At 39.1% G+C, this 25,604-nt stretch overlaps 1 protein-coding gene across 5 annotated transcripts in view; it reads left to right on the forward strand.

The window, feature by feature from the left end:
- The first annotated feature begins 493 nt into the window (after positions 1-493).
- LOC146001758 (uncharacterized) overlaps positions 494-25,604 on the forward strand; it is a 155,451-nt gene continuing 130,340 nt past the window's right edge. For 4 of the 5 annotated variants that reach the window (XM_083139475.1, XM_083139474.1, XM_083139476.1 and 1 more), the window contains exons 1-2: positions 494-599; positions 13,037-13,482. In XM_083139475.1, coding sequence (XP_082995601.1) covers positions 13,067-13,482 — 416 coding nt within the window. In that variant the 5' untranslated portion in view covers positions 494-599; positions 13,037-13,066. Of the gene's footprint in view, positions 604-13,036; positions 13,483-25,604 lie in introns of all 5 variants that reach the window. The other variant, XM_083139473.1, reaches the window with a different exon arrangement.

Below are 25,604 nucleotides of genomic sequence, written 5' to 3' on the forward strand. Positions count from 1 at the left end.
TTTTTATTTGTATAAAATTTGAAATAGAAGGGGGCTATTGCTCCTTTGTGCCCCCTGCAAGTGCCTTTGGCCATGAATGTTTGCCCCTCCTAGAATTGACTTCCGTCGAAGGTTGGGTTCAATGCCCCCCCCCCTCTTGTGGTTGCACCAATGAGTAAGTCCGAAATTTGGAGGAACAAATTGAATCAATCCTGCTGCAGCAACTTGTTTTTTTGGGAAGCGATGATCACTTTATTCCAGGCGATTTTCTTCTATTATTATTGCACGTGCCAAGAGCACAAACAGGGTGATTTGTTCTCACTCTACCGGCATTCAAGAAAAGTTGTGTATAAGTAAATAATCGACCCATTTATCTCAAGCTTCCGTATACACTAACGAAGTAAGTTCCATTCTGTCCGCTTAATGACGTCATAGCGCGCACAGAATCATGGGAGAAAATCTCGGAACCTCGGGAATGGCATACCTTATAAAGATACCTTGGTCTTCAGTATGTCTATGGGAAATGGTAAGGAAGTAAGTGAAGTTTAATTATCGCCCAGCAAGAGGAAGAACTGCAAAGAGAGATTCGAAGAAAAATACTGAACTGTCAGTCACAAATTGTAAGTAAGTAATATTCGTTACGGTAAAATTACCTGGAGGAGAAAATCGATAAAAACCGATGTCCGGATATGCGTAATTCAATGTACTGAGGAAATTTTTCGATGTTGAAGCACATATTTATGGGTGAAATGAGGGTTAAATATGCGATATCGCCCGGACGGATTTCTTCAAATTTACAGGAGAAAGTACTTACTGAAATGAGTTTCTTTAGCATTCAGGACGTTCTTGGAGGTATTTTCTTTCACGGGAAACTAAAAATTTCGTAGGCTATTTGAATGCTGCCGAACAAGAGAGCGTCGAAAGTCACACGGTCTGGTCAGTGTTTCCAAACGTGCATTTTTTACGAGATTTTTTTTCTTTTTTTTTTAACTATGCTTACCTAACCCAACCTAACCTAGCCTTGGCAGAAATGGTTTTTGGGGCTATCGTGAATGGTTTTTGGGGCTAACGTGAATGGTTTTTGGGGCTATCGTGTATGGTTTTTGGGGCTATCTGTCAATGGTTTGTGGGGCTATCGTGAATGGTTTGGTAACGATAATATAAGCCGGAGACGGATATCTTAAAATTTACAGAGTAAAGACGAGAAAGTACGGTACTAATTTACTATCCTTCGGACACATTTATTTATTTGGTACTAATTTACTATCCTTCGGACACATTTATTTATTTGTAGAGAAGAAACTACTTACCGTAATAAGTTCCTGTAGCATTGTCGAACATCGGGAAGGTGTTTTGTGTGATTTGGGAATGTTTCAGAGCTGAAATTCATGTTCTTCGTTGAAAATTAATTCTCCGACGGATATAGCGTTTGGCGCGTACATCTTCCGACACCATCACGTTCGTACACCTTCGTACACCATCACCTTCGTACACCGTCGTGACTATCATGACGCGTCGTGATTGTGTTTTGTTGTTGTGCAGTGTTTCGAACTCCCTGCGTTTGCGACGAGAGTTAGAACTGTGGATCGAGGGTTTGGAGAATGACGTGTGGTGGGTGTGTTGTAAAGTTTGTGGCGGGTGTGGACAAACCATTGGCGCGTGGATAGGTTAGTAGGGCCACGCAAAGGTTTCAATAGTTAAAAAGATAGCTCCACGAACCATTGGCGCTAGCCCCACGAACCATTGGCGCGTGGATAGGTTAGTAGGCCACGCAAAGGTTTCAATAGTGAAAAAGAAAGCCCCACGAACCATTGGCGCTAGCCCCACGAACCATTGGCGCGTGGATAGGTTAGTAGGCCACGCAATGGTTTCAATAGTGAAAAAGAAAACCCCACGAACCATTGGCGCTAGCCCTACGAACCATTGGCGCTAGCCCCACAAACCATTGGCGCTAGCCCCACGAACCATTGGCGCTAGCCCCACGAACCATTGGCGCGTGGATAGGTTAGTAGGCCACGCAATGGTTTCAATAGTGAAAAAGAAAACCCCACGAACCATTGGCGCTAGCCCCACGAACCATTGGCGCTAGCCCCACAAACCATTGGCGCTAGCCCCACGAACCATTGGCGCTAGCCCCACAAACCATTGGCGCTAGCCCCACGAACCATTGGCGCTAGCCCCACAAACCATTGGCGCTAGCCCCACGAACCATTGGCGCGTGGTTAGGTTAGTAGGCCACGCAATGGTTTCAATAGTGAAAAAGAAAACCCCACGAACCATTGGCGCTAGCCCCACGAACCATTGGCGCTAGCCCCACGAACCATTGGCGCTAGCCCCACGAACCATTGGCGCTAGCCCCACGAACCATTGGCGCTAGCCCCACGAACCATTGGCGCGTGGTTAGGTTAGTAGGCCACGCAATGGTTTCAATAGTGAAAAAGAAAACCCCACGAACCATTGGCGCTAGCCCCACAAACCATTGGCGCTAGCCCCACAAACCATTGGCGCTAGCCCCACGAACCATTGGCGCGTGGTTAGGTTAGTAGGCCACGCAATGGTTTCAATAGTGAAAAAGAAAACCCCACGAACCATTGGCGCTAGCCCCACGAACCATTGGTGCGTGGATAGGTTAGTTGAGTTAGGTTCGGATACATAGTTAAAATTTGGTGTCAGAACGCGAAAAATAAAGTTAAAAAGAAATAGATCTGATTAAGTTTGTCGACGGGCATTTCTTGGGTTCCGAAGGTTGAAACACTGCATAACAATTGAAAATCGAGAAAAAACAAGGCCGATGCGTCATTCCTACGCGTTATTATTTACGAAGGTGTGCGCGCCATGTTGTGTGTGAGGCAAACGGAAAGGTAGGAGGAAGAAGTAGTCGTTAGGTGAAAAATTGCTCTTAGTTTCATCAAACCAACGTCAATACACGTTCAGGAATGTTCCGCGAAGCAGATACGTAAGTTTGAATGTCAAAAATTTGGCAAAAGAGAAGCCGGACGCGCAATTATGTAGGAAGGTGTACTCGCGATATTGTGTCTCAGGCAAGGGAAAACACCTACCAGAAAGACGTTCTGGTAATGTGAAAAATTGCAATTAATTTCATCAAAACAACGTTAATACACCTTCAGGAATGTTCCGCGAAGCAGATACGTAAGTATCAATGTCAAAAATTGACAAAACCGAAAAAATAGAGGTGTCCGAAGGATAGTAAATTTTTACCATTTATTTTTACAGAAGAAACTACTTACCGTAATTAGTTCCTGTAGCATTGTCGAACATCAGGAAGGTGTTTTGTGTGATTTGGGAATGTTTCAGAGCTGAAATTCATGTTGTTCGTTGAAAATTAATTCTCCGACGGAGATAGCGTTTGGCGCGTACATCTGCGTATACCATGAAGTTCGTACACCTTCATACACCATCACCTTCATACACCGTCGTGACTATCATGACGTGTCGTGATTGTGTTTTGTTGGTATCCAGTGTTTCGAACTGCCTGCGTTTGCGACGAGACTTAGAACTGTGGATCGAGGGTTTGGAGAATGACGTGTGGTGGGTGTGTTGTAAAGTTTGTGCCGGGTGTGGACAAACCATTGGCGCTAGCCCCACGAACCATTGGCACGTGGATAGGTTAGTAGGGCCACGCAAAGGTTTCAATAGTTAAAAAGATAGCCCCACGAACCATTGGCACGTGGATAGGTTAGTAGGGCCACGCAAAGGTTTCAATAGTGAAAAAGATAGCCCCACGAACCATTGGCGCGTGGATAGGTTAGTAGGGCCACGCAAAGGTTTCAATAGTGAAAAAGATAGCCCCACGAACCATTGGCGCTAGCCCCATGAACCATTGGCGCGTGGATAGGTTAGTAGGGCCACGCAAAGGTTTCAATAGTGAAAAAGATAGCCCCACGAACCATTGGCGCTAGCCCCACGAACCATTGGCGCTAGCCCCATGAACCATTGGCGCGTGGATAGGTTAGTAGGGCCACGCAAAGGTTTCAATAGTGAAAAAGATAGCCCCACGAACCATTGGCGCTAGCCCCACGAACCATTGGTGCGTGGATAGGTTAGTTCAGTTAGGTTGGGATACATAGTTAAAATTTGGTGTCAGAACGCGAAAAATAAAGTTAAAAAGAAATAGATCTGATTAAGTTTGTCGACGGGCATTTCTTGGGTTCCGAAGGTTGAAACACTGTATAACAATTGAAAATCGAGAAAAAACAAGGGCGATGCGTCATTCCTACGCGTTATTATTTACGAAGGTGTCTGCGCCATGTTGTGTGTGAGGCAAACGGAAAGGTAGGAGGAAGAAGTAGTCGTAAGGTGAAAAATTGCTCTTACTTTCATCAAAACAACGTCAATACACGTTCAGGAATGTTCCGCGAAGCAGATACGTAAGTTCGAATGTCAAAAATTTGGCAAAAGAGAAGCCGGACGCGCAATTATGTAGGAAGGTGTACTCGCGATATTGTGTCTCAGGCAAGGAAAAACACCTACCAGAAAGACGTTCTGGTAATGTGAAAAATTGCAATTAATTTCATCAAAACAACGTTAATACACCTTCAGGAATGTTCCGCGAAGCAGATACGTAAGTATCAATGTCAAAAATTGACGAAACCAAAAAAATAGAGGTGTCCGAAGGATAGTAAATTTTTACCGAAAGTACTTACGGAATTGCGTTCTTGAGGACTTTCTGAATCCGGGGAAATTGTTTTGGTAAATTTCTCATATCGGACAAACGGCTGAAATTTGCTAGTTCATTTAATTTGAATATTCGTACTTACGTATTCTACATTGAGAAACATTGCTGAAGGTGGCATTTCACTTATTTCACGGACATAAGCTCTATTTGCGACATATCGATTAAGTTTTCTTCGTTTCTTTTTGCCTTCAGTAACACGCAAAATGGCGGTCACAGTTTCACTACCATACTCGGCATGCAGTGTTTCCACCCCATGGCACCCAAAAATACCTAGGTAGCCCCACAAACCATTGACGCATAGCCCCACGAACCATTCATACATAGCCCCACGAACCATTCATACATAGCCCCACAAACCATTTCCGGTAAGGTTAGGTTAGGTAGGGTCACGTATAGGTTACAATAGTTAAAAATTGGTTTCGAAAAAAATATGTGTAGCCCCACACACCATTCTCGCATAGCCCCACGAACCATTGACGCATAGCCAAACCAACCATTGACACATAGCCCCACAAACCATTGACACACAGCCCCTCAAACCATTTGTGGAAACGTCCCTTCTTCAGTTACAAAAACACGTGTTTGGAAACACTGACCGAGCTTACGTCATCACACAGGCTACATCCACCTGGAAGTAAATGGATGCAAGAGCTTTCGTGCATCGGTCACACATTGATATCGAAAAATAGACGATTTACCGGCAAAATTAAATGAACAATGCGAGAAAACACTACCCGAACTTCCACAAGTCTAAAGAAACTGCATTCGGTAAGTAATTTCTCCTGTAAATTTGAAGAAATCCGTTTGTCCGATACGAGAAATTTACCATTGTTTTTTCGAATCTTGCAACTTATTTGGCCTGTAAGTAAGGTATTTTTCGTCATTCGTGCATCTCCGTTGTACGATAGCTCGTGCCGCCATTACAGTTGACTACACGAATCAAATGTTCCTTGCGTTCGATCATGTAACCCCCTGTCTGTGTAGCAACCACGCGGTAGTTTTACAAGATGACATATGAGCGGTTTTTTTTTCCAATTTAAGGTAAGACTCTAGTTTACGTCCTTTTCCTAAGGAATACGTGTCATATATCATTGGAAAGCTTATTTTATAAGGAATTCAACAACGTAAATCCCAAAGCGAGGAAAAATTTCCTGAAGGAGTGAATAGAGAAAAACCGATGTTGTCCGGATATGCGTAATTGAACGTACTCAGTAATTTTTTAGATGATGAAGCACATATTTAGGGATGAAATGAGTGCTAGTGGAACCTAACCTAACCTCGTAGGCATACCTCGACCCCGTGAATGGATAGTGGGGTTATCGTGAACAGAAAGTGTAAAAAGAAAAAGGTACTTACCCGAAGAGTAAGAGAAGAGAAGAGAATGCCATATTGTCTGTTACCCAAGTGGAACAAGGAAGACAAATACTCACTCGTGATATGAAAAGTTGACACTAATTTATGGGAAAAGGCATAACTTCACCTTAAAGAATGTTTTGCAATGCAGAAAAGGTAAGAACCAGTGGTAAAATTAAGGAAACAAATGAGTTAAAGGTGTCCGGGTGTTATCGCATATTTACCTAAATGAGTGCTAATGGAACCTAACCTAACAGGCCTAACCTAACCTCGTAGGCATACCTCGTCCCCGTGAATGGTTCATGGGACTACCTGTGCATGGTTTTTGGAGCTAACATGAATGGTTAACATGAACAATCATGAATCATAACAAAAATGCCACAGATTATGGGCACAGAAAGTCTTTGGACACTTAGTAAAAGTGCTTATGTGCGTTCGCACATATACCAGTGAAGGGTTAACCTATTGAATAACTTTCTGGGGAAATGCATATCAGAGTAGATAGGTATTTGTCATACAGAAGCAATTAGTACAAGTCATATTGTGGAGATAAGGAAATCATGTAGATTAGTACTTTACAGGAAGGTTACCATTTTGCCATTTCCATGCTTGCTTATATATTATCTGGTAGATTATTGAAACCTGATTAATGCAAATTCAATGTCAAACTGAAGTGTGTTAGAACAAATACATCAGGGCATGAAATTTCAAGTTTGAAGTCAGTCGCCGGACTAAAATCTTTGGTCGCCAGTATTTTATATTGATAAATAATAAAAATATGAGCAATTATTACAAAGTTAGGAATTAATGTTCGTTCTGCACTGAAGTACCACTTATCAATCGCAGCTGCTGGGTCAAACTCTGACAGGGAGGATGGGGGGGGGGGTCCGTTTACGAAAACTCTGAGCAAATCATCCAGTGTCTCGGTCTTCAGAGAGTTCCTGTAAATAGTCTTGAGTCTGTTGTGACAGTTGAAACCTCCCTCACATGAGGCTGTGCTCATTGGTAGAACAGCACAAAATGTCAAAATCTGGAGCAAATTGGGGAATCTTGCTGAACACTCCGCACTGTGGATTGGCACTGTGGATCTTCTCCAGCTTTGAATCAGACGCTGGAGAAGGAAACAAAAGTTTGTATTCTGTCCATTCTGCTGACAGAACATCCATTTTCTCATTATAAAGGCTCGGGTTCAAGTATATGTAGAGCTTCTTTATTTCTTCTATCCCAAACTGAAGAATATTTTCTTTGGGAGGCCAACCCAAGGTGTCGAAAACATGCAGAGATGCAATCGCATCTGTTGACATAGACGGCAATGTTTCTGTGATGTACACCTTCGCATTGTTAATTAAGTTTCCTCTAACAGTCTGAAACTCTTGCACATCCCTGATCTTCCCTGAAATGGATACATGGTCCAAGAAATCTTGTTCGCTTGGTCCAACATTAGATTCCAGGTCAGCCAAAACTGAAATACAGTGTTCAATTCTTATTTCAGAGATGAAATTAAAAGATTCTTATTTTGTAGTGCCACGCTTAAAGGGTTAAATTTCCTGTAAAAATCCAAAAGGAAGTACAGAAGCTTAACAAATTTAAATTGCTTCAAACTTTTCAGCAAATCCTTAGCTTTAGCACCATCATTGTTTTTTCTATGGGCCACCTGTTCAAGATGGGTCACAACAGCTTTCCATGATTGCAAGAGAGCTCTTATTGCACGTTCTTTGCTGGCTAACCACCTAATAGCGTGGATATCACTCAGTTTTAGAATTTCTTCTATAACTTCTGCCGTTTCTCACAAGAGGTGTAGTCTTGAAGCGTGTTTGACACACATTTGAATAAACGAAATTTTAGTCGCCAGCACAAAACTTTTGGTCGCCATTGGCGACCTGGCGACCGGAAATTTCGCGCCATGAAATACATAGAATAATTAAGCGCAAGATGTTCAAGTCTAAAACTAGAAGAAGTAACAAATGTAAAGTTACTATGAGGAGGAAACCTAACAGGTCTAACCTACCAAAACCAAACAACAAAATTTACAAATTAACTAAGGTACAAAAATCTACCCTGTCCAACCTAATAAAAGCAGGTAATTGTTATGACTAAAATAACTTAACACATATGTAAAATTACCTAATCTAACAAAAGGTACAGACTATTTGTTATATTCTGTTCTGAATGGCAGAATATAACAAACATTGAGCATCTTATGTAGTAAGTGTTCAATTACTACTTGCAATAACTATCATTTTACAAATATAAATATGTATATATAGGTAACACGGTTCATATTTGGAGATTTTGCAGCATCAGAATATATCAGATACGTACAAGGACGCAAAACTTAAATAACTTGGTCAAAATAACATCAATGTCATCCTGCCTCTATGTGATGGTTATAGCTTTTTGATATTGCTGATTTGTTTTACACATGATGATTAAAAACTCTTAATCTCATCAATATCGGATGTTTATTCAATTTAATGATTCAACATGTAAAAAGCAAGTAAAGCTACTTCGTCAAATCGTAACTAACTGTGAGGTTCGTGGAATCAAACCAAGAATCTTAACCATTGTGCTTGGGTGATGTAGTTTTGCCATTCATTCATTCTCACTGGTGAACACTCGCCCTTGGCAGATAACATGATGGTAATGGGCGAGAGGTTACTTTTCATACGTGGAAATGGCACAACACTAAGAATTTGGGTTTATATCTTCTAGTTTAGATCAACATGGTTAGAGAAGGATATTACCTGTCTATTCGATGATGAGTAGTTCCTCGGAGAAGACTCTTAGAATTGCGCTATGCAGGCTTGCTCAAGCTCCCCAATCTTTCTCGTTCCTCAATCCAAAGCAAAAAAAACCCACGTCGCCCGTTACACTCTAACTTATCCTTTCTTCCACCACCTGGTTATTGCTCCATGATACCAGTTGATCAGCAACTTAATTCCAATCAACCAGGAGGATTGATTTAATACCTGTTACGATACCTCCCGTGGGAATAAATTTCCAAAATTGAAATTTATATTCGAAATACCCATGTTGATCTATCGTTAGAAGTTGGAGTTTTTTTTATTAAAACGTAGAGAAGGAAATAAAATAAACCATATTTTCCCTGCCAAAACCCATAAAAAAACAGAATTAAAATTGTAGGAAGACATCAAGTGCAGATGCAGTAATAGGCCATAAGTAATTTGTTAAGTCTTAACTGTTTATGTAACTGGCCGTAAAAGCAATATAAGCAAAACAAACGCACGTGTGTTTCGAAGAGAAAGAAAATGTTTTGGTTAGCGTAAGCAATGTTCTCCGCATGTAATCAGTCTGTGTCATAATCACTGGAGAGCGGAGCCCAACATCTATTTTGTAATGGCCGCCATGACTATCACTTGATAACACAAAGACGGACACAGTTCGAGGGTGTGGCTAGGTGTACAAAGATGGCCACTAGTCACGTGATTGTCCCCAAGAATTTCGATGTTGCATGTGTTTGGCGATGGCGTTCCAGAGGCGAACGACTTGTTTAAACAATTACATGTTGTGAAGGAACTGTATTGCATAACATTGAAACAATGTGGTGAGTGCAATCCACACTGGAGCTCACACAATAGTTTTATTAAACACATGTATTCACAGAAAGTGTTGTCACTATAGTTCATTGATCACAAAGGTTCATGGGATCCCTGAGGCACTAACTAGAACTACAGAAGTAAGTATGATTTATTTGTATCCAGGAAACACACACGTACTCTTGTGGGTGAAAATTGCCGTTGATTGTCACTGTGTTATTTCCCTTTGGAAATTGATACACTTGATAACTTACTGCGATGGTTTCTTCAAAAACTGGTAAGAAAATGATCGGCAAGAGAATGTAAGCCACATAACTTTGTGTTATTATGGGTGCATGGAGATATATGCCGTATTAAATGCACTGTTGATTAGCATAGTTCGGTGCACTTAATGATGAATAAATAGTTTCTGAAGCTTTTTGCATGGTATACTCTCGTGCAAAAGTTACACAGCTGGTTGCACATAGAATTTGATTTTCAACAGTTCTTTCAAGGAACTAAGATACTGTCAACAAATTTGTAGACACTGACAAAACACGAGTTTTGTCATGCAACATTTACACTTAAACCATGTAAAATTGCACCGTTGATAAGTATAGTTTGTGCATTTATGGAAAAGTGTTGATACGTTGAAACTCATTGAGTACACTCCTGTGCATGACTGTAAAAGACAGGTTGCACACACTGGAAGGTTTTTCTTTGTGGGTGTAAAACTGCTTTACATGAAAGTTGTAGAGTTGAATGTGACTCATTAAGTGTCACGTAAAATGCACTTTTGTAAACACTGTGGCATGACCTTGTAGGAGGGGTCATGCACATTTTGTAATGCAAGTGTACAGAGGTGAGAAGTGGAAACACTAGGATACTTCCTTGATGAACTTCTGCTTCTTCATTGGGTAAAATTTACAAAGACTGGCAGATTTTGGGGGAAAGTTTACACATAATGATGACTTGGATTATGTAAGCTGCACTTTTGATGGAAGTAGCATGATATTTGTGGAAAGCAATGCACTTTCAGAACAGAAGCATATTGTGTGAAGATTGTGGGAACAAAACTGTGGTGTTCATCTTCTCTCTGATATTCTGCTCTCTTCCCTGCTCCCTCTTCATGTCTTCTGTTCTTATTTTCTGCATCTCTTCTGTTCTTCTTTTGCGGGAGCATTGATGGGGAAAGGGACTGAAGAATTTTGTCCGGTTTGGGAGTTTCTTCTTATAAGGGTGGAAAGTGTTTGTTGCATTTACTAAAATACTGGAGTTAGAGTGCTGTCTTCCAGGGAAGCTAAACCATCGGGATGCATGCGGATTCGGGTTTGAATCCCGTTCTCCTCGCTGGTGATTGGTCAAACTGCTGCATGTTGATAATAGATATGCTGGGAAAATCCTTCTCCTGTTGATAGCTCTTGACTGGTGTGATGAATAAATAGACTTAGGTAAAGGATAAAGTATAATTTCGTAGATGGGAAATGAAGAAAGGGGTGTTGATCTAGACTTATTAACACAAATAACAAAATTCCAATGCTGTGCCATACCTTGTGTGAACATTTATAATTTACCATGAAAATACAAAATTAAAAGGGACTAATAACTATTAGAATAATAAAATATATGGATAAACTTATGATAAATCAGATTTGTCACATTTATGTGAAAATTCATAAAGAATACCAATGAAATATGTATTAAAATTATCGAAACTATTACATTGTTTCCCTCATGCTATGAGAAATGTCTTGTTGTTAATAGAAAGATGAATATACCTTGAAATTGAATTTATTTAGTGACATTCCTAAAGGTGCTAATTTATGATCTTTAAAACATTGTAACCATTAGTCATGGTGCATATTTGTGACTGTTCACTGCTGGTCCAAATACATGTGATAATACGTATCGATTACCCCGTTGCATGGAAGTGATGCTGTTGTGTCCTGAATTTGACTTGCTTGCTTATTTTAAAACCTTAAAATTTCTACCACACCGAAAATTATTAAAATTGTTGAACATTTAGATGAAAATTTATTTTGATTGTTCTTAAAGTGCCTGCCAATGGGCATAAAAGATATGAAGATACATTCATGAAATATATAAAAAATACATTGAATGTGGAGTAGATGATTAAGCCATATCAATCCATGAATGTGGTCCATTATTCTGCAACTGAAAGTTGGATTATTATTAATGCTAGAATGACACAATCCACAGAAGCTTGTAGGTCATTGAAAATCAAGTACAGTTGAACCTGAGTTATATATATATGTCAATGTGAAGATAAAATAATATGTATAACGGAGAATTCATTTGCAAGTTAGATTTAGATACCGTGTCATATCATTATTAAAATATGGGCCTCCCCAATGGTGCAGTGGTAGCATCGTCGCCTTGTAATAAAGAGGTCCCGGGTTTGATACCCGGTGGAGGCACAAGTGGTTCGGATCCCACTTTAAACTGTAGGTCCAGTCCCAATTAGCCTTACTGTGCATAATAAATCAATCATTATTAAAATACTGCAATTGTATTTAGTTTGAGAAACATGCTATATGCAAAACAGCTTATTTCTGTCATAAAGTGGTAAATTAACCAATCTAAAAATTTGATTCTTAAGTTTTATGTGGGTTAGCATCGTCCTCCCATACAAATTTTTCTTTCTGGTCAAGCATGTACCTTTTCCTCTTTCTGTTCTCCATGGCCGACCAGTAGCAACTGAAAACATTTATTATTTTGGAATTTTATTATGGAATCTATCTGCATCATTTTATCATGTTTTTGTATAACGATTATGTACACAAGAGAATGCATCTCATGTTCTGAACATCTGTGGCAAATCTTTCTTCTCTGTGACACTGCCCCGCCGTTCTCATCTTCCTTGCGACTCGAGACCGACCACCGCCATGCCCTGTTTAGTATTTCAAACTCTTCTCGTATTTTTGTAATGACAAGAAATGTATATTTGTGCGACATTGTTGTAGCTTGGATACATACATATGAGCTGTATTTTATGAAAAATAGTACTTATAACATCGAATTGCGTATAAATGCGTTACGTACAAATAAGGTTTAATTAACAAAAGCAAGAAGTAAAGTGCTCCCCTGTGCTTTGCACCACGCCATGAAGGCATATAGGGGTGTGGAGTTAGGGCCCCACACTTTCTAGATCATGGCCGAAAGTGGGAAATGATGTGATCAGCTTGAAGCCTCTGATTGCCTTTACCCCCCCAGAGTTTCCTCCAGCACTTTATGTTGTGCTGGGTGGTACCGGGTGGAAGAAATCCTGGGTCTCGCATGGGAGTCAGATGCCCTAACAACTGAGCTACCACGGTTTAATTAACACATTTTTAAGTTATATTTTGCCTGGATCTACAGTAATTTACATATAAATCAGTCTCAACTGTATATAAACTTATATATTTTCTCATTTTTCTCCAATTTAAGCGCAATGTGTAAAATGTCTTTGCAGATTTCGAGTGCCTCACCCTCATCAACACATATGGAGTTTGATGATCAACCTTCATTCCCGCAAGTGAAGGCAGAACCTGGCATCATGAGTTACTCAGTGGAGAGTGGATCCAAGCCTCTTCTTTATGAAGAGTCAGTTTCAAACACTTTGGAGCCAGCGTCATCATCGTCAGTCATTAAATCTGAGCCTGAGGAGGGACAAGTGAAAACGGAACAACAAGAGTATGTTAGTGGCAGCTCAGTTCACATATACTTGAACTCTTGTACTGGAATGAGTGAGTTTTTACAGGAGGATGGTAAATATTTGGATACAAGTGATAACATTACACACCCCAGTGCTGTTGAATTAAAAAATAATGAGATTGATAGTGTTAGAGTAGAACCTGAAGATGTGAAAAGGAGTGAAGTAACAATTGAAGATGAAGGCCCAGCTTCAGCAACAGAAAGGTGAGTACATGAAGTATTTTCAAATGAATGAAAACTAAAACCCAGGGTGGCTACTCATGGAGAATTCCTTGAATTCTGTGTGAATTATTGGCTCCAGGAATTATGCGTGAATTTTTGTCCGTAGATGTCAAAAATAATTGCAGCTTTTACTATTCCAAATCCCATTAAATTTATACATATTTACAAATGCTCTGAGGCAAGTTTTTCATAGTTTAACTTTTTTTGGTCTAGGAAGGAAGAGAGAGGTGTGAGGAACATGAAACAGAATTCAATCTGTTTGGCTGTTTAGAACTGACAGAAATTCTGTCTTAAACGGAAACAGTCCATTTACTTTGTTACTTTTCTTTGCAAGACAATCTATCTGACAAATGAAAGATTATTGCAAGAGAAGATATCTTGAGGTTGATTAGGTTAATTTTACTTTGAAATTCTTATGCAATTAACAATTTTTTGTAGATTAGTATATCCCGTAGTATTTATGTCTTGCGATGGTAGATGTATTTCGAGTCTGAGTATGTGAAATGGCAAATGTGAACTCTGCACCTTAAATATTAGGATATCCTTTTAATTCAATTGAATTTAAATTTTTGGACACATCAGAATCAGAGTCTGTGGTGACAGGCGGTAATAGATAAGGTTGAAATAGAGGAAACATCTACTTCTGCTCTTGAATTTTTGGGAAGTTTGCCTTGGAAACTGGGAATTATACTTGAATTTTATGATGATCCTAGAGTGGCCACCCTGGTAACACATATTGGATGACCACAATTAAAGTTGCTCCACTCAGAGCCCTCTGGAGTACGTTCGAAGCAGCAGATTGCACTGAAACTTGGTACAGAACCAATGGAGACCATGGGGAAGGTAATGCTAATCTGAAAAAAATTGGTTCAAATTCTGGTATGCTCCGTTTCAATGTGAATAACCCTTTGGAAGCATAAGGCAGTGGGGTCAATGGTCAGACAAAGTGTTTTCCTATATGTTGTTTGCTGAGCAAATTTCAGTGAAACATTTTGATCTGGTAGTGAAAATTTGATTTTTTTTTTTCCTCATCATCATTCCCATCCCCATGGTTTCCATAGCCTCTATACCAAGTTTCACTGCAATCTGTTTCTTCAAATGGGCTCCAAAGATTTCTTAGTAGAGTATGTTTAATTGTGGCCTTTCTGCTATGACTATATTTTCTCAACTTGAATATTTAGTTGTATTCAAAATTGGTTCTTACATATGAATAGATGCATTCGGTTTCTTAGTCACAATGAAGACCCCTCTCCCCTTCTCCTTCCACCTTTAGAAAAAACGTCGTGGAAGTCTTGCAATAAGTAGCTGGTGACCATCCACAAGAAAGTAAAAACTGTTGCAAAGTTAGGCATAATGTTTAGAATATTAAGCAGAGAATTAAGCAGCTATTGGCATTAAACTTTCAGTATAATCAGTCAGGTCTTAATTCTTACAAGCAGGAACCCAAAAGAAACCGGAATTGTTCTGTGGTGGGTAAGCCCATTGTACTACATGCTTCTGCCGCTAGATGCCTGTTGCATCAATCTGCTAACAGTTGTCGTCAAGTGAAGTCGTGGTGCCACATAGTAAATTTTTTGTTAAGCATCTCTAGCTTGTTTGTCGATTTTTTGTGTTGGCTGAAAAGTTTGAATAGTTGTAATGCTTGAAAGAGCTTACAAGCTTACAAGGAAGCTGCTCTAGGGAAAACGTAAGTTTATGAGTGTTTTTTCCTTCTTCTGGAATGCAGAATTGTCACTTTAAGACCAACCTCACTCAGGGTAACATGTCAAGACAATGCTGATTTCTTTCTTTGATGTAATTTGCATTGTTCACTCAGAATTAGTTCCTAATGGTCAAACTGTTTACCAGGCTTGTTACCTACAAGTTTTGAAACGTTGGCGAGATCAAAATGCCATGAGTTGTGACATCACCACGAGAACATGCCAGCACGCAAAGCCCCAGCTTATCCACCCACCATATTCACCCGACCTCACTCTGTGCAACTTCTTTTTATTCCCCCAAATGAAAAAAAGTCTTTAAAAGCAAAAGTTTTATTGACGTGAAAGAGGCGAAGAAAAGAAAATGATATAGGCATTTTAAAGACATCACTTTGTAAGAGTTTCAGGACTGCTTGGAAAAGTGGAAAACACGTTTAGACCAGCGCGTTGCATCAAATGGAGAGTACTTCGAAGGAAATTAAGCGTTTAACACCTGAAAATAAATACACAATTTTTTATTACAAAATTCTGGTTTCTTTTGGGCCACCCCTGTAAATGATCCTTATTGAGACGCAAGCATGAAGAAATGCAAAACTTGTTAAACATACCTGAGTTAAGGTTTTGCTGGACCTCTGGCAGCCGAATGGGCAAATTTTTAAAAATTTTCCTCTCCATTCGAAAAACTGCTGTGATGTTTCAAAATATGAAAACTTTCATACGCTTAGAATTCCTTCTAGAGCATTGACGTGGATTTTTGTGTGGTTTGCTTTCAATAGTTTAATAGACTTACATAATCTTAATATCTAGGCAAGAGTTAAAGCAAACTACAAGAAAATTCACGTGAATGCTCTAGAAGGAATTCTAAGCGTATGTAATTTTTCATATTTTGGAATTTCGCAGCGGTTTTTCGAATGGAGGAAAATTTTTAAAAAATTGCCTATTCGGCTGCCAAAGGTCCAGTCAAGCCTTACTATCTGATAAATTTAGAAGAAAATAATTATTTGCTCCTTTTCTGTTTGTCTATCCCATCATTGAAATTTGTGTTACATGACCCTGAAGACAGGATCATGTGCAAGATTGATTCATTTCATTTGGTTTATTTGACTTCACTTTTCTGCCACTTTTGGCTAATTGTGGAGATGAGGATGAGCGATGATGAAATTGATGAAGGAACAGCAACAAAGAACAAACATCCTGAGGCTGGGATTTGAACCTGGGACTCCTGCATCGTAGAGCACTAAGCTAACGGAGAGCAAGAATTGTGAAATAATTGTTTTCCAATTATGTAGGTAAAGACAATTTTACTACTACGTACAAAAAGTGTCTGGAATTTTTGAATAAATCACAAAATATGTGGTAAATCATCAAAATGTATTTTGTCGTCTTCAAAATAGGCCCCATCAAATGCAACACACATGTGCCAATGCTTAACCCAGTCTTCAAAACACTTTTCAAATGCAGAAGACTGTATTGCTCGAGTTCCTTCTGCAAATTTCCTTTAATGGATTCAATTGATTCAAAACACCTTCCCCAAAGTGGTATCTTGAGTCACGGAAAGAGAAAAATTCTCACGGAGCCATGGGTTGAGTTTGGCCAAAAACTTGCGAACCAGAGTCTACGTGTGTGACGACGCATTATCATGGTGCAAAATCCAAGATTTTTTCCCCCTATAACTCTGGTCTTTTCTGGCGAACATTCTCATGCAGATGCCTCATGACGCTCACATAAAACTCTTTATTCGCAGTTTGCCTTGCTGGAAGGAATTCTCAGTGCACAACACCACAATAATCAAAGAAAACTATGAGCATGACCTTAATTTTTGAGCGACTTTGACATGGTGTTTTGGGTTTTGGTTCAATTTCAAAGTGCCATTCTGAAGATTGTTGACCTGTTTGCATGTTACTCATACACCCATGTCTCATCACCAGTTATGATGCGTTTCATGAAGGTGGAATCACTAGAGGCTCACAAAATCATGTCTTCAGCAACATCCCTGCGATGTGCTTTTTGCAGGAAATTCAGCTCCTTCGGAACAAGTCGTCTCATGACGAGTTTCAAACCTAAGACATCAGTCAAAATGTTGTGAACGGACATGTGTGATATGCCAAGCCACCTCTCTCACACTCACACGCTTGTTTTCAAGCACCATTGTCCTGATTTTTTCGATGTTTTCTTCAGTCATCGACGTGGAAGGTCAACCAGAAGGGGGCAAATCAGCAACAACTTCTCTGCCTTCTTTGAAAGCCTAGAACCATGCATACGCTTGTGTTTTCGATAGACACAATTCACCATAGGTCTTTTGTAGCATTTTCAATGATTCAGCACACTACATTCTGTTAGCAACACAAAATTTCAAACAAATTCTTTGCTCGATATTTTTCTCCATTCTGCAAATCGCAGGACCCTTGTCAACACAACTAACGTAAACAGCTGCTGTGCACAAACATATGGATAGATTACTCTATTCCTCTGTATGGTCATTCAGTACAGTGCTGCTGGCTTCCTACGGACAAAATGAATTCTCGATACCTCCAATGTGTGACTTTTATCAGCCAAATTCCAAGTACTTTTTTACTGAAGGTATATGTTACAGTTGTTAAAAAATTGAACAATTCTCCACATAATTAAAAGTAAACGTGATGTAATATTCCTTATTGTGCCAACTCAGTTTATTTTCCATAACATGTAATGGATCATGTGCCAAATTTGTGAAGAGTAGTGGCATGTAGTATTTTCCACTTACGAAGTTAAGGTGTTAAAATTATTACAAGAGGTGGAGCAGTTTTCCATATAATATCCCATATACGTTTCTACTTAATTTTAAATTAGTACCATTACAAATAATTCCATTGGAACATTCACAAACAAATTTTTGCATCACCACATGCGAACTGCAACCTCACCAATGGGATGATAACAATTTTTTGCTATTTAGTTCAAAAATCATATTTGAATACATATTCAAACTGTTGATTTGAGACCTAATGAAACTGAAACAAGGACCTTTGAGACTTATTACGTATACATTTGAGAAGATGATAGCTCAGATATACTGAATCAAAATCTAAGTGTACATCCTTACCCCACTGTACTCTTGTCAGTTCACCCATCTCTTTCTCTGTTCTAGTTACTAAACGAATCCAAGCAATTCCTCGGAAACTATTAGATCAGTGAATTTAAAATTCAATAAACTGCTAGATTGGGATATGTGAGGCAGAGTCAAAAAGTAACCTCAATATAGCCATGAAAAATCAGAAAAATGTGGTAGACAGTTGTTCATCACGTACATAACAGATGTACATACTCTTCTGTTGTAAGTACACTTCTGTTCACAAAAAGTGGCACACTCGTTTGAGCTGAAGTCCCACTTCTTAGGCGATCGTGTCTGGCGGTACAGCCAAAGTAAAGGTTCGGAAATCAACACCAGCCGGCAGAGTTGCTTACTATCAAACATTTTAACCACATGCAGGGAATTTGGTGTCTCTCAGTCTCAAAGAAAAGGGCTGACTGAAAGATTACAGCATAAATATTAATTAACTTGGACTCTCCGCGTCTACAATCAAAGTAATGTAAATGTGAAAAATTGTGATAACCACTTTGTCACGAAAATGCATTTTTTGAAATATATTTTTCATAAATTTTTCACATTTACATTACTTTGATTGTAGATGCGGACATTCCAAGTTAATTAATATTTACGCTGCAATCTTTCAGTTAGCCCTTTTCTTTGAGACTGAGAGACACCAAATTCCGTGCATGTGGTTAAAATGTTTGACAGTAAGCAACACTGCGGACTGGTGCTGCTTTCCGAACCTTTACTTTGGCTGTACCGCCAGACACGATCGTCTATGAAGGTGGACTTCAGCTCAAACGAGTGTGCCACTTTTTGTGAACAGAAGTGGACAAACACATGAGGTTTGATGGGAAATGTAAAGTCAGGGACCACAGAAGATGCTTGACCCCTGGGAGACATGCCCCACAGAGGAGCAGCTTGCTGTTATCCGTGTTTGGGGTAATGGAGAGTGCAAAACCAGCAAATATCCCATCGAAGGATGCAGGGACAGTATGGCATTCCTGTGTGTGTGTTCAACAGGTTCTTGAGTGGTGCAGACAGTTAAAAGTGGAGTGCCAACTTATTGAAGCAGCTTGCTCCTGTCTACCACACACTGTGACTATGCTATACACTATTGCTTCAATGAATCTAAGATCCCAGAAAATTAGCAGGCAACAATTCACAACATGATTCAGTACCACAAAGTTTCCACTAGATGGGTATGAAAACAACTCACCTCAAAACTGAATAAACATTGTGTGGATGTTTGAAACACTGCTACAATGTCATGAAACTGAAGGAGATGTTTTTCTAAAGAGTATAGTCTCTGGTAATGACTGCCAGAGATCAAGAAGTGGAGGTATTCACCATTGCTGAAACCAAAGGAATTCCTTACTCGGTGTGTGCCTGCAACATAATGCACTCTTCTTGGACTGTAAAGGTCCAGTTCTGGAAAATTACATGAACAGAGAATACAGTGTTGAGAGCGAGGCATATTGTGATCTGCCCGAGAACCACTTGAAAACTGCAATCAGGTCAAACCGTTGTGTTGTGCTCAGTTCTCTTGTGCTGTTGCAGAAGAACAATGCAAGGCTGTACACAACTCAGGCAACATAACAAAATACCACGGAACTTTGTTTGGACTGTCTACCACATCCTTTATATTTACAGGACCTAGTACCAGGTGGTTATCATGCATTGGGCCTCCTGAAGGAGGTATGAGATGGCATGCAGTTCTGTAGTAATGATGAGGTGAAAGATCTTATGCATGAATGGTTGAACATGGTATAGACTATGTTGAAAAATGAAGAAGTGTTTTCAATTGCATTGTATACATTCTGTCAATAAAAAATAGGGTTATTTTTTTAGGTGTTCAATGTTCACTCATTGTGTTTTACACACCCGTCTGGCATCTGGATTAGTGTCAAAATTTTTCCTTCCTGAAGACAAGAGATGCAAGAGAAAAGTGATTTTAATTAATGATTTACAATTTGCCTGGTAATATTTGTGCATTTTACGATGTACTACTGGAACAGTGGACAAAGGCATTGTGGAGAGAATTGAAGCACCAACACCAGCTGAGCCCTGCACTAGTAACTTGCAGCTATTTTCAGCGAGACATATCTAGTGATCCAAGTTGCAAGCTATGCTGAAGATAAATTGCTGTGTTCATTTTTTCATTAGTAATGATATGTGCGTTTGAACTAACAATTTTTTGCTGACTAGTAATATTCACACACGCACACACACACACACAAAACATGTTCCTAGCCTATGCCATAAATCCATTGAACATTTTGTTCCTGAGAATCGTAACTCCTATTTTTCGTTTATGCTATCCACAAATTGTGGTCCCATTCCTTCTGGTTAGTTAAATTTGGGGATGTTGCAGTTTGTGTTTGCTTCAGGTTTTTCTACAAAATGTTATCCTACTATTTTACTTCATACTATGGGAATGAGAGATGCAGTAAAGATAATTCAGGTACTCGTGTTTTCCGCGATGCTGTTTTAGGTAATTTTCTATTAATTTCTTTACCCACAGGGAGGAAAATGCATGAAAACCTATGAAAAGTTTAACCTCATTATGGTGTTATTTACAGAAAACCCCAGTCTTGAAAGTGCAATATGATATTACTGAATATGTATGATATTACTGGAGCCACATATTTGTGGAGAATAAAAGTTCAAAATTTCGGTTTGAAAATGGTGAATGAAAACCTATACTGAATTTTACTAGGGCTGAGTCAATACCACCTTTAACCAATACTAATCGCAGATGTCCTTTGCTTGAAGGAAGCTCTTTCCAGCTTCTTTCATACTCGGGCCCTTTTTATGAGGTGATTAGACTATCAGGCTATGGTGCCCGGGGTCTTGGGTTCGAGTCATGCCTTCGGCATGATACGGCGCACCGGCTTGGGGCAAAAAATTAGATTCACGCAGGGAAGTTAATTTTTCTTATGCGAGCCTGACCAGAGCAGTCAATTTGTTGAAGACATGTATTTACACCAACCGCAACAATTGTAATATTATACAAGGGGGTGGAAGGAAAAATAATTATTACACACAACCAAAATCATGCCCTTAAATATCTAAATGTCATGGATTGTAAACAAAACTTTGATGGTGCGTGTAGTACACAGGGCCAGCTGATGCTGACTCGCAATTTCTCATGGTGTCACCATAGCAGTGTTTATCACTGTACACATGGAGCACGTGAAAGCACTGTAGCACACGTAAGGAAAAAAGGCATCTTTGCTTCCTGGGCAAGGTGAGTTCCATTGTGCACAGTTCAGGAAACACTGAGTTTGTTTATTCCCTTTTAACTGATAATGATGCCTGTATTTCCTAAAAAAAAATAACTTGGTAGCAAGACCCAAGAAAAAAAATATTCATGCAATAAGATACAGAAATAGAAACCTGAAGGGTTCACCTGTGGAGTGTCCATCACCCAAGTAAAGAAATTATACATAAGCAGATTAATTTTTTATAAAAGTAATATATACATGGGGCGGTGTGCCCCCAACAACCAATGTCTGTTTATTTCATACATAAATATTGCAAAGAAAGGTGTTGATAGCAGAAGTCTTTTTCGAAAGTTTATCAAGTCTTTCCACGGATCATAAAAGAACTGTCCTCTGATGTTACACTTGTGAGCTTCTAGCTTATCTACGAAATACTGGCTTAAAACGAAGTGTGGCCAAGGGGGACAGAAAAAATACACTAGTAAGCATTATTTAGTCAATGACGCTGGATACTCCATTTGCAATCGCTGTTGTGAGAATTCATTGGCGAATGGAGATCAGTCGGGAAGGTCCGGTGATGGACTTCAAACTATGAACACGTGGACGACGCAGACAACGCGAACACATGCGCACGCGACACACAAACTGTTGGGACGTATCTTGTCATCCTGGGGTTAACGGATGGCGGCGGCACTGTTAATTAATTGAGGCACGGTGATATCACTGGGGCGGACTGATGTGTGGACATCTGAAGAAAATTTCGGTAGGGGGAAACTTCTGGACGATGCTGGTCACGAAACTGATGACTCAGGGGGGGGGGGGGGCATTTGGTAAATTAATGGTCATCCACTCATGTAAGTAGCATTAAAAAACACATTAAAATGTCTTTTGACACACAGAGGATGCAAGACAGAGATTTTCTGTTACACCAAAGAAATCGGTGGATTGTGTGTCTTGAATTTCATTCATTCTTGTCATTTTGGTTAACCTGAAAAGGGAGAGAAACAACATAAAAATATATGCAAATACAGTTATTAAAATAATGCTTGTCTGGCCAGCTCTCCATGTATTATGCTCCCCATTGTCTTGTTGTTTGCAATAAAAACAAGTTGCTTCCATATTGGTCGATACCAACAGTCACATAAGAGACATCCACAACAAGAAATTGTTGAATCATAACCCTCCCTCCCTGCTTGAATTAAAAAAGAAAAAAGAAAACTTTCCCAAGAGCTTTGTAATCCTCTGGCATGGAAACAGCCCAGCATGAAAGAAATGCTTGTTTTAAAACTGACCATTGTTCTTACTCCACGAGTTTGCAAGCAAGCATTGGAAATGAATGATTTATTTCATTTCCACACAGCCTTTACCAGGCAGTTACATTTTTGAACCAAGCTTTCACATGCCCATTTCTTTGATCTTGTCAATCATCTGCTTCTCAGGATGGTGAGGATTTGTCCAGCATTTCTCGAAATAGCTATGTGCAGATCTTCTAACTTGTCACATGGATGTGTGAATGAACTTTTGAAAAGGACACATGTTGCTCTTGCCACGGTTCTAATGATTCAAAAACAATGGCTACGGTGGAAAATTTTCAACCGATTCTTACCGATACTGATAAAGAGTACAATTGTATCGGTATCAGCTCAGCCCTACTTATTACACAAAATTAACATTTCAATTCTAATAGTACATTAATGTGGTTATGAGAGTGTTCAAGTTTATTCCTGTGCAAAGGGGGCATTTTTGCTTCTTAAATATTTACATCAGAATTAATCAATTTTCCATAGTTTGCACAACTCACAGGATTATTCAGACCTCAGAAGGTGCCGTGTGAGTAAATAAATTGTGAGTTTCATGTGGAAGAGTTTATTTTGCATTATGCAGTTCATTTCGCATCATTTCGTGACAAAACATGATAGCAAAATGCACCTCACACATCTTAAAAACATGAATAATTAACATTACAATGTGTTATTTCACATTCAAAAATGAAATATGCATGCCCCTAGATACTATAAATATATGCATACCTCATACATCATGGCATGAACAGTAATGATCTCTACCTTTTTAGGGCATGACACCACTTGGCTATCTGGAATACTTACTGGATAGGATTTTATTTTTCTTCTCTTTCTAATTTGGATTATTCACTCTATGTGATCAAAATGTATTTTCTGGTTACAATTGTCAATTCACATTGCGAAACTGATTATATTCAGATTTTTATTGAACGGAGTAAAGATGTACGTGGAACGTAGCAACACCATATGCACTGAACTAATGCGAACTTTTAGGGATTGGTTTGTTCATACGAACTCTCCAGCTAACCATTACCAGTGCATAGTTGGAGATCAGTTTGTTCATTGAACTCTCCAGCCTAGCTATTGCCTATATTTGAGAGAGCAGGAAAAGGCATTTGAAATCTTCCTCTTGACTCATTCTCAACCCACAGGTTGGTAGGTGCGAAGCTTGCCCTGAGTTGATACCTTCCTGGAGATGAGGCCTGCTCAAAAAGGTATTTGAAGTCACCTGACTCGCGGTGACAGCCCACAGTTCAACGGATATCACTGTGTGTGGTGTTGCCATGTTCCAGTCCGTTGAATAAAAATGATTATAAACTCTGTTTTGCAATGTGAATTGGCAATGCTATTGGATTCAAAAAATAGATGTAAGGAGCTTCGAAACTTGACCCAATACTAAGAAAAAGTTGTTTTGCAAAATTGATAAACTGTTTTTTGACAAATTTTAAAATCTGAGGCCAGCATCCGTGGTGGAGTGGTCAGGACATCGTACTACAGTGCCAGGTGTCCCAGGTTCGAATCCCAGCCTGGGCATGGATGTTTGTGAATGCCCATTAATGAACTTCATCATCAGTCACTCCCACCTTTGCAATTAGTCAAAAGGGAAGTAAAATAAACCAACTCAATCAATCAATTAGAAATCTGAAAATTAAGAATTGTGTTTAAAACCTTTCTGCATGCACTATATTTAAATTTCATCATGATCGGACCAAAAGTTTTTATTTGTAGAACTTGAATGAAGGCATACTTGAAAAAGAAATTTGGTTAGCACAGATAAACACAGAATTGAATATGCTAAATTTTGATGTAACACTTTCTTGTGAAGGTCTACTGATTAATTTTTAATTGCAGTCCAAACTTGAGTTTCTAATTTTTAATCTGCAGAGAGAAATGCATCAGGAATACTTCGAAGCTGAAGTATACATAGTAAATTCTCATTTTGTGCTTTTTTAGCATTTCTAATGGAATTAACTTCAACAGTTCTAATCACAACTCCAAGATCCAGTCTCTTCTGGTGTTTAAATATTGTTGTCAAAATACTTTTTAAACATTTTGATGACATGGTCTAAAATATGGCAGGACTTTGATTTCCTTGAATATTTGACACAAGGGAGATATGTATTGTGTTGGGCTGATTATCAAAATGTGCTTGCCTGTTTGGCCGAGAGGAGTCTGCTTATTTTGTATGATGCATGTCGCTTTAGTATGAACCCATGCCTCTGGATTGGAGGACCATATTGTGTTCCATAGAGTGATTCGACTCGGATGATTGTGAAATAACACTCAATGGTAATAAACAAAGCTGTATTGATTAAAACAAAAGATTAAATGTATGTAAAACTTGCTGCAATGCAGGATGGAATTAAATCACCGCACACACTCGACCATATTGTCTCGCAAACTGTCTGAGCGTCACTCCCCTGGGTTGGAGAGTATGCATTAAAAGCAAAACTGAAAGCCCCTGACATCTATTGTTAACAATATCGAACATATTAATTTTGTGATTTCGTATGCGATATCTGTTTCATTATCTCTCTCACGCTATGTTAATAAAAAGTTTCAATACCAAAGTTCACTATGAACATACATACCTACTAAATATTGTACCTATTAACAACACACTCACTTCTATATTTAACCTGAATCAAAACTGCTGTTGTTGTTTTTATGTAATTTTGACTTAAATATAAAACAAAAATATAAAAGTTTAGTAGCATTTTTCAATGTATTTCAAAGCTTTATGGTACTTGACTGGGAAAGGAATCTTGCATTATTTAAAAGCTCTGCTTTGTTCATCACAAGTTGAAAT

The sequence above is a fragment of the Lepisma saccharinum genome, chromosome 17, assembly GCF_977018435.1.
Source record: "Lepisma saccharinum chromosome 17, izLepSacc3.1, whole genome shotgun sequence".
Classification (NCBI taxonomy): Eukaryota; Metazoa; Arthropoda; class Insecta; order Zygentoma; family Lepismatidae; genus Lepisma; species Lepisma saccharinum.